The following is a 10,285-nucleotide window of genomic DNA, read 5'->3' as shown; positions in this document are numbered from 1 at the left end:
TATATATATATATATATATATATATATATATATATATATATATATATATATACATATATATATATATATATATATATGTATATATATATATATATATATATATATATATATATATATATATATATATATATATATATATATATATATATATATATATATATATATATATATATATATATATATATATATATGTATTTATATATAAATCAGTTAAAAGTTCATTTGAATATACTTATTGGTATAAGAGTTGTTGAACCTGCCACGGAAATATTAGCTGCTCCCATCCCCTTCCTAAATCTATGGTTAAGGAAAGAGTGGGATATGGGTTGAGTGAGACATCTTCAAAAATATTTCGACATTTGATATAAGGTCACTCACTTCTTTCGTGGTGCTGAAGATAATAATAATAATAATAATAATAATAATACTAATAATAATAATAATAATAATAATAATAATAATAATAATAATATTAAGGGATAAAAAAAGAACATACAGATATTTAACTGACCATCTCTTTTGACTTCTGACCAATTTCATGTGTCTAGAAAGTATCATATATTTTACAAAAGTCCTATGTTTTTTTGTAAATATTTCTTATCCTTGAATAGATTATGGGTTGCAATACAGTAAGTGTCTGTCATTACAGTTTCTTAATGTCTTTCATCAAAATCGCTCTTTTCAATTCTGGCGTTTCTCTTACGAGAGAAGCCGAGGAAAGATACGAAGGGCAATTCGGTAACAGCTATGGCAGGTAGTCGCAAGACAACGTAATCGAGGTTTCGACATTCCTGCTGCCGAGATTTTCTTCTTCTTCCCCGGAAATCTTCTCATCGAAATGCAAAGTTTCCAAAATGATATTTTCTGACTGGACATGCATCTCAAAGCTACAAAGAAATGTATGTCGTTTTAAGAAATGTCCAATTACAATATTCATGCTTGATATAAAATAAAGATGTTTCATATGTCTATTTCATAAGCTGTGAAAGCACGAGTACCACAAGATATCTTGAAACACGTACTTGTAAATACACATACACCCACCTGCACATTTACATGATATTAAAAAAATGTACGTAAAGTATATGAAACAGGCATTAACATTCGATATGGTTCCTGCTTATTATTATTATTATTATTATTATTATTATTATTATTATTATTATTAATATTATTATTATTATTATTATTATTATTATTATTATTATTATTATTATTATTATTATTATTATTATTATTATTATTTCTAGATAAGGTACAACACTACTTAGAAAAGCCAGATGATATAAGGCCAGGGGCTCAAACTGGGAAAAAGAGCCCTGTGAGGGAAGGAAATAAGGAAATAAAAATACGATATAAGAAGTAATGAACAATTGGAATACAATAATGTAAAAACAATAACATCAAAACAGATATTTAAAATATAAACTAGAAGAAAAGATAAATATTAGACTGTTCAATATTAAAACATTTGTTGCATGTTTGAGCTTTTGAAGTTTTACTGATCAAACTACCCGATTAGGAAGATCATTCACATCTATATGAGCACAATGATTGGTGAAGGTTCCGAAGAAGTAATGCAAATGACAAGGTAGAGCATGCTATTCCAATATTGATAATGAGGTCAAAAGAAAAGCTAAGAATGACAGGATAAAATATTTAGACCCCCAAAAAGTGAAGATGAAAAAGCTATGAATTCAGCTGGTGACTATGTATAAAAATTACTCGGAGAATTGTCGATGAAATTTCTACTGGGGCAACAAAGAAGAATATACTCGTCAAAAGAGATGAATATGTTATAACAACAAGAAAAGAAGAAAGGCACTTTCGATGGAACACTATAGTGGGGTCATGAATATTAGATATTAAAGGAAATAATTTGATTGTTATACCTGAAGCTGAGTTAGATCTTGATATGCCCATGAATGAATTCAGTGTGTTCGAAGTCGATGCGATCATTAAAAAAAACAAATAACAGATGGAAAGCCCTATGATATAATGGTACAACTGCTAAGAAGATTTTGGCCGAAAATGAAGTGAATCCCAAAATACTAACAAGACTATTTGTAGTATGTGGCATACAGAGTCATAAATTGTTGAATTGTAGCTAGGAGTGCTGGTGCAAATACCAAAAAGCTGAGTGATGAAGAAGCGGGATTAGACAAAGGTACAAGCTGTATGGACCAGATTTTCCTTTTAAGGCATGTTATATAGCCATGTGTAGAATATGAAAATCCACTTTTGATAGCATTTGTGGTATATGAAAAAGCTCTTAATATAGTGCACCGGCCAATATAATGGATGATAATGCGTTATTGTGGAGTTTTTCTAAAATATGTAATTTGATTAAGTCTGTTCATAGTATAGCAAATGCAAAGTTAATGTTAATGAAGTCATATCAAATGAATTTCACGTGGACAGCGATTTACTCCAAGGGAATGTGTTGTCACCTATGTTGTTTATCATCCTAAGGGATTTTGTAATGCATAGTACAATTAGGGATGTTGAAGAAGGATTGGACTGCATTAGTAACAGGATATTAGCTAACCATGAGTATGCTGATGACGCTGCCATTATTAGCAAAACGTCACAGGTCATGCAAGGCTTTCTTACCAAAATTAATGAAATGTCACATGAGATTGGGCTTAAGATAAATAGAAGAGAGACAGAGATGATGAAAACGGAATAGGAAATGGAAGAAGAAATATCATCGGAAAGAGAAAGATTTAATAAAGCAGAATCATATGGATATTCAGGAACGATGATCTACAAAACAGGGTGTTTATAGGTTGAGTTTAATGAAAAATTTACAAAAAGAAAATGAGATAATGGCGAAGATATGTAAAATTCAAAAATCAAATCACCTAAATTACATATAAATGTCATCCTATTTATAAGTTAAGTTAGATCGTTGTTACTGTATAATAGGAGTCATGGTTTGACAATGAAAGAATATCCAACAGATTTTGAATTTATGAAAAAAAAATGCCTCAGATGTATATTTGGAGGTAATTGGAAGAACAGGATTAGAAATGAAACTATAAGAAACCGACTCAATGGTTTAGAGAAAGAAATGGAACGCCCCAGTATAGATTTGCCAGAACTCAGTTCAGGGCAAAGCTAACCGAAGGTAGCCTAGGCTAGTCAGAGGGAAGAGGAATTGCTATTAAATCCCACCAGGAGATTGGTATTGGCTTGAAAGCTATTAGAGGTGTCAGTCTCCCCCTAAAAGACAATACAAGAGCAATTGGGGACATGTATGAAAGTATACTAAAGCCCCTAGGCTAGTAGCCCAGGTGCAGTGAGAATCGTTCACCGAAACTCTCTCGTATACTATTTCTGAATAGGAAAATTTTATGCAGTAATATCTTAAATGTATAAAATATTGCCTGAGCTTCAGTAAAACTTTACTAGGAAGGGTATATCAAGCATGAAGTGTGAAGGTGCCTAGGCTAGGAAACCTAGCACTCGTGAGGCTCAATATACTTAGCCAAATTCATGACAACAAGGACATAATATAAAAATCCCTAGCTAAATTGCTAAATAGCGAAAGTTAAAAAGCAAGCGATGCCGGGAAAGTCGTTCTGGCTAACTAAATGTACAGAAAGAACGACCGCGTCCATGACGCCATCCGGCTGGCATCAGCTCCTGTTACGTTAATTACGATCTCAATCGAAGAGTAAAACTGGCCAGAGCTTACATTTACACAATTCAAAGATATTACTTAACTTTCCAGAAGCAGATGAGGCTGGTGAAGACATCATAGCAACGAAATAAATCCAAAATAGCGAGAGATAAGACGGGATAACACCGGTCAGCAAAGCTAAAAAGGGATAGAAAGGCTATATGGAGCCACGAGGTGGCGGGGTGGCGCCTATTTACATACAGTAAGAGCGTTGCCTTAATAACGGCTTTCCTATATTCTTGCCACTTACCCCTCGAAGCGAAAACGCTATTAGGGGTGTAGATAGCTATGCGACGTGTCAAGAATTCGTCCTCTGATATTATGCGATATCCCCTATTAAAAATCTTTATGGGATATTCGCTCCAGGAGTTAGAATTCTGGATACCTTTGGTAAATTCTCTGGGATATATCACTGTAGTCATATATAACCTAGGAAGCTACTAACGAAGGAACTTCCATCAGGACGACATGGCCTGAGCCCAAAAATAATTATAAATTTCCCTTCTGTAACACACAAAGGCTGAGAAGACTAGTTCAACAGCTTGGAAAAGAACTATATTGGCGATAAAAAATGCTAATCCATTAGATTTTCGAAAATTGTCATATCTTTAACTACTTAATCCACTTTATGTTTATTTCAATTGAGTGACATTATTGCTCTAAAAATAAATAAGGACTATTTTACATCCATGATCACACGTTTCTTCCTTTTCCGACTGAAGCCAATGGAACCCTTGGCTAATTTAAGTTTCCCAAACCTATTGTGTCAGTTGAGCTTAACTTGAACCCTGGAAAGGTATGATGGGCCGTTTGCGACCCCTACAGCATTTTCAAAACCTGTTTTTTCCCCATAAATCATCAGCTGTCTCGAATATGGAAGTGATCGACCTGCAAGGGGTGACTAGTCTACATGCCATTGTCTGGTTTAGGACTGATTTTCTTCTTACTTCCCTCCTTCCCCGTTTTTTTACCCCCCCCCCCCCTCAGGGGTCGACCTCGACCCTGAATACCTTTATAGGGGTAAGTGATCAAACAGCAAAGTTATTACATAACTATAAATTGTCGAACAGTGTTGATACTTGTTTGTTTCTTTATAGTTGGAAAGTGTGGGTGGATGGTGTGTCTACCACTTGCATGACATTGGTTTTGGCTTAGATGCCATATATTGCCATGAGGTCCATTTTCCCTCAAATGCTAATTTCTGAATTTTGTTTATTTTTTGCAAATTGGATTTTTTTTTCTATTTATTTTGAATTTATCTTCAATAATGGCCAGCAGGCAGTTTTCCCTCGGCATGGGTGTCATCAACACACTTCTAATGGAGTTAAAAAGAGATGTCGATGATAATATGGAGCTTGCAACCCCATTCTTCATTTAAAATGGTAGATTGGGCTGTAAGAGTTGCTGCGGTCTGCGGCCATTTTGTTGACATACTTGAAAGGTAAGTTGGCATATCTCTATATATTCTTATTCTGTATAGAATTCGTGATATTTTGGTATAATTTAATGCATAAATATCATATTTTATAGGAGATACAATGATTTTCATAAGAAATTTACAATGTGAACTAGGACGTCAAAAAATGACCTTTAGATTTCACCCCTGTTATAACAGTAAATTACATCTTAGTGCACATTTTATTATGTATTTCTGTTCTATGATAATATGAGTTTATTCTATAATGAAATTAGCCTCTTCCTATTTCATTTGGGTACCCCAAAAAATTCATGAAATTTGTACAAATTTTTTTGGCCAAAAAAATTTACCCTTTTTTTCTCATTTCAGATCTTGACTTCTATGGGTCCAACTCATTTCCAGCAATTACACGCTGTTGCTTTACCAACTAAGAAGGGGTCCCTAAAGGGATTTATGTGTATATGTATATTTCTATTTTTTGTGAATATTTACGTCAAGTCTTTTTTTTGTATACTTAAATTTTTAATATATTTCCAATAAATAGTTATTTTGTAGATGGGTAATATTTATATTTTCAGTAATTTTTAGCATTCTTTGAAGTATTTTTAGCAAGTCAAACAATACAGATTGATGCATAACTAAATTTTTCCTGAATTTTTTTCGGAGTCGGGGTCGTTCACGACCGAGTATACCCTTAAAGGGGTGTCCGAGTAGCATACCTATCCAGGGTTAACGGTTGAGCAAACGGGAGAAGGAACGGTCGGTCACCTTGTTGCTGCAATCATGGAAACAGTTGATTTAAGGTTTACTTCTTTATATTTCGATATAAATACAATAAAACTGATAATCGTTTTTCTTGCTAAATAAAACAATCTTAATTTGGAAATATTTAAATTAGATTATTGGATTGTGACGTTAGAATCAGGTTGGTAATATTCTATGACCAAAAGGACTGACTAAAACCTAATGTGACAAAATAATATGAAAAAAAGGGTCCTAAAGACTTGGGAACTTTTAATGGAAATGACATTAAATACACTATTGGGTAGTATTATTAGATAAATGATTTCCGTAAAGGCATTTTTTACAAAAGTTTTATTAGTTCTGCTGTTATGTTCTGACCATTACTTATAAAATAAGAGAGAGAGAGAGAGAGAGAGAGAGAGAGAGAGAGAGAGAGAGAGAGAGAGAGAGAGAAAAATGTTCATGGTTTCTTGCCCATCGAATGAAAATGGTAATTAGGATTATTTCATCTCAAAGAAACAATTTCAAGAACTATATGGATTAAGAAAATATGTTACAATCTATATGATTGAAAGCTTCATTGTCACTCAAACCTTTATCACTGTATGGTTAAATCTTTGACTTTTTCTTGACTTGAGGTGGTAGGGTTTATTTCCAGATGGGGGCAAAGCCCCCCCAAAAAACGTCATCCCAGGGTGGCAGAGCCAAAAAAAACGTCATCCAAGGGTGGCAGAACCAAGAAAAAACCTCAGCCAAGGGTGGCAAAGTCAAGAAAAAACGTCATCAAAGGGTAACGGAGCCAAGAAAAAAGGTCATCCAAGGGTGATGGAGCCAAAAAAAAGTCATTAAAGGGAGGCAGAGCCAAGAAAATAAGTCATCCTAGGGCGGCAGAGCCAAGAAGAAACGTCATCCAAGGGTAGCAGAGCCAAGAAAAAAATATCATCCAGGGGTGAGAGAGCCAAGAAAAAACGTCATCCAAGGATGGCAGACACAAGAAAAAATGTCATCTAAGGGTAGGAGAGCCAAGAAAAAAACGTCATTAAAGGTTGGCAGAGACAACAAAAAACGTCATCCAAGGGTAGCAGAGACAGGAAAAAACGTCATCCAAGGGTGGCAGAGCCAAAAAAAAACGTTATCCAAGGGTGGCAAAGACAAGAAAAAACGTCATCCAAGGATGGCAGAGCAAAGAAAAAAACGTCATCCAAGGGTGGAAGAGCCAGGAAAAAGCGTCATCCAAGGGTGGCAGAGCAAACAAAAAACGTCATCCAAGGGTGGGAGAACCAAGAAAAAACGTCATCCAAGGGTAGCAGAGCCAAGAAAAAATGTCATCCAAGGGTGGCAGAGACCAGAAAAAACGTCACCCAAGGGTGAGAGAGCTAAGAAAAAACGTCATCCAAGGGTGGCAGAGCCAAGAAAGAACCTCATCCAAGAGTGGCTGAGCTAAGAAAAAAAATTTATGAAAGGGTGGCAAGGACAAGAAAAAAAAACGTCATCCAAGGGTGGCAGAGCCAAGAAGAACACGTCATCCAAGATTGGCCGAGCCAAGAAAAAACGTCTCCAAGGGTGGCAGAGAATGGGAAAATCGTACCCAAGGGTGACAGAGCTAAGAAAAAACGTCACCCAAGGGTGGCAGAGCCAAAAAAAACGTCATCCAAGTGTGGTAGACCCAAGAAAAAAATATCATCCAAGAATGGGAGAGCCAAGAAAAAACGTCAACCAACGGTGACAGAGCCAAGAAAAAAATGTCAAACAAGGGTGGGAGAGCCAAGAAAAAAATGTCACCCAAGGGTGGGAGAGCCAAGAAAAAACGTCTCCAAGGTTGGCAGAATTTAGAAAAATCGTCATGCAAGGGTTGTAGAGACAAGAAAAAATCTCATCCCAGAGTGGGAGAGCTAAGAAAAAATGTCATCCAAGGGTGGCAGAGCCATGAGAAAACATCATCCAAGGGGGGCAGAGCCATGAGAAAACATCATCCAAGTGGGGCAGCGCAAAGAAAAAACGTCATCCAAGGTTAACAGAGCCAAGAGAAAGTGTCATCCAAGGGTGGCAGAGCCAGGAAAAAAACGTCATCCAAGGGTGGCAGAGCCAAGAAAAAACGTCATCCAAGGCGGGCAGCACAAAGAAAAAACGTCATCCACAGGTGGCAGAGCCAAGAAAAAAACGTCATCCAAGGGTAGTATAGCCAAGAAAAAGTGTCATCCAAAAGTGGGAAAGCCAAAATAAAACGTCATCCAGGGTGACAGAGCCAAGAAAAAACGTCATCCAAGGGTGGCAGAGCCAAGAAAAAAATGTCATCCAAGGGTGGCAGAGACAAGTAAAAACGTCTCCCCGGGGGGCAGTAAATAGAAAAATCGTCATCGAAGGGATGCAGAGCTAAGAAAAAACGTCACCCAAGGGTGGCAGAGCCAAGAAAAAACGTCATCGAAGGGTAGCAGAGCCAAGAGAAAACGTCATCCAAGGGTGGTTAAAGACAAGAAAAAACGTTATCCAAGGGTGGTTAAAGACAAGAAAAAACGTTATCCAAGGGTGGCAGAGCCAAGAAAAAACGTCATCCAAGGGTGGCAGAACCAAGAGAAAACGTTATCCAAGGGTGTCAGAGCTAAGAAAAAACGTCATCGAAGGGTGGCAGAGAAAAGTAAAAACATCATCCAAGGGTGGCAGACCCAAGAAAAAACGTTATCCAAGGGTGGTTAGAGACAAGAAAAAAACGTCATCCAAGGGTAGCAGAGCCAAGAAAAACACGTCATCCAAGGGTGGCCAAACCAAGAAAAAACGTCATCCAAGGGTGGCAGAGCCAGAAAAAATTCATCCAAGGGGGGGCAAAGCAAAGAAAAAACGTCATCGAAGGGTGGCAGAGATAAGAAAAAACGTCATCCAAGGGTGGCAGAGCCAAGAGAAAACATCATCCAAGGGGGGCAGAGTGAAGAAAAAACGTCATCCAAAGGGGCAGAGCAAAGAAAAAAATGTCATCCAAGGGTGGCAGAGCCAGGAAAAAACGTCATCCAAGGGTAGCAGAGCCAAGAAAAAACGTTATCCAAGGTTGGTTAAAGAAAAGGAAAAACGTCATCCAAGGGTAGCAGAGACAAGAAAAACAAGTCATCCAAGGGTGGCCGAGCCAAGAAAAAACGTCATCCAAGGGTGGCAGAGCCAGGAAAAAAATCATCCAAGGGAGGCAGAGCAAAGAAAAAACCTCATCCAAGGGTGGCAGAGCCAAGAAAAAACGTTATCCAAGGGTGGCAGAGCCAAGAAAAAACGTCATCCAAGGTTGGTTAAAGAAAAGGAAAAACGTCATCCAAGGGTAGCAGAGACAAGAAAAACAAGTCATCCAAGGGTGGCCGAGCCAAGAAAAAACGTCATCCAAGGGTGGCAGAGCCAGGAAAAAAATCATCCAAGGGAGGCAGAGCAAAAAAAAAACCTCATCCAAGGGTGGCAGAGCATAGAAAAAACGTTATCCAAGGGTGGCAGAGCCAAGAAAAAACGTCATCCAAGGGTGGCAGAGTCAAGAGAGAACGTGATCCAAGGGTGGCAGAGACAAGAAAAAACGTTATCCAAGGGTGGTTAAAGACAAGAAAAAACGTCATCCAAGGGTAGCAGAGCCAAGAAAAAACGTTATGCAAGGGTGCTTAAAGACAAGAAAAAACGTTATCCAAGGGTGGCAGAGCCAAGAAAAAAACGTCATCCAAGGGTGGCAGAGCCAAGAGAAAACTTCATCCAAGGGTGGCACAGCCAAGAAAAATGTTATCCAAGGGTGGCAAAGCCAAGAAAAAACGTCATCGAAGGGTGGCAGAGCCAAGTAAAAACGTCATCCAAGGGTAGCAGAGCCATGAAAAAACGTTATCCAAGGGTGGTTAAAGACAAGAAAAAACGTCATCCAAGGTTAGCAGACCCAAGAAAAACACCTCATCCAAGGGTAGCCGAGCCAAGAAAAAACGTCATCCAAGGGTGGCAGAACCAGGAAAAAAGTCATCCAAGGGGGGCAGAGCAAAGAAAAAACGTCATCCAAGGGTGGCAGTGCCAAGAAAAAACGTCATCCAAGGGTGGCAGAGCCAAGAAAAAACGTTATCCAAGGGTGGCAGAGCCAAGAAAAAACGTCATCGAAGGGTGGCAGAGCCAAGTAAAAACGTCATCCAAGGGTGGCAGAGCCAAGAAAAAACGTTATCCAAGGGTGGTTAAAGACAAGAAAAAAACATCATCCAAGGGTAGCAGAGCCAAGAAAAAACACGTCATCCAAGGGTGGCCGAGCCAAGAAAAAACGTCATCCAAGGGTGGCAGAGCCAGAAAAAATTCATCCAAGGGGGCAGAGCAAAGAAAAAACGTCATCCAAGGGTGGCAGAGCCAAGAAAAAACGTCATCCAAGGGTGGCAGAGCCAAGAGAAAACATCATCCAAGGGGGGCAGAGTAAAGAAAAAACGTCATCCAAGGGGGGCAGAGCAAAGAAA

General features: G+C 37.9%; 2 protein-coding genes across 2 annotated transcripts in view; both read left to right on the top strand.

Annotated features, from left to right (window-relative positions):
• Positions 1 to 7,020: 7,020 nt before the first annotated feature.
• On the top strand, positions 7,021 to 9,408 carry LOC137640842 (peptidyl-prolyl cis-trans isomerase G-like). The gene is made up of 2 exons (XM_068373310.1): positions 7,021 to 7,213; positions 8,372 to 9,408. The coding sequence occupies exons 1-2, from the start codon at positions 7,021 to 7,023 to the stop codon at positions 9,406 to 9,408; spliced, it is 1,230 nt and encodes a 409-aa protein (XP_068229411.1).
• A 173-nt stretch (positions 9,409 to 9,581) lies between these two features.
• Positions 9,582 to 10,285, top strand: part of LOC137640841 (micronuclear linker histone polyprotein-like) — a 1,921-nt gene continuing 1,217 nt past the window's right edge. The window contains exon 1 of the mRNA XM_068373309.1: positions 9,582 to 9,639. Coding sequence (XP_068229410.1) covers positions 9,582 to 9,639 — 58 coding nt within the window. The remainder of the gene's footprint in view (positions 9,640 to 10,285) is intronic.

Source organism: Palaemon carinicauda, chromosome 5 (genome assembly GCF_036898095.1).
Source record: "Palaemon carinicauda isolate YSFRI2023 chromosome 5, ASM3689809v2, whole genome shotgun sequence".
NCBI classification, from domain to species: Eukaryota; Metazoa; Arthropoda; class Malacostraca; order Decapoda; family Palaemonidae; genus Palaemon; species Palaemon carinicauda.
The sequence above is the reverse complement of the archived record's forward strand: the minus strand, read 5'-3'. Positions and strand labels throughout refer to the sequence as shown.

Bases quoted from the DNA above. Each gene is read 5' to 3' on its own strand.
- LOC137640842 (XM_068373310.1), top strand. From the start codon at position 7,021: ATGGCAGAGCAAAGAAAAAAACGTCATCCAAGGGTGGAAGAGCCAGGA. The intron at 7,214-8,371 runs GTGAGAGAGCTA...ACGTTATCCAAG, and splicing joins AGAAAAAACGTCACCCAAGG to GGTGGCAGAGCCAAGAAAAA.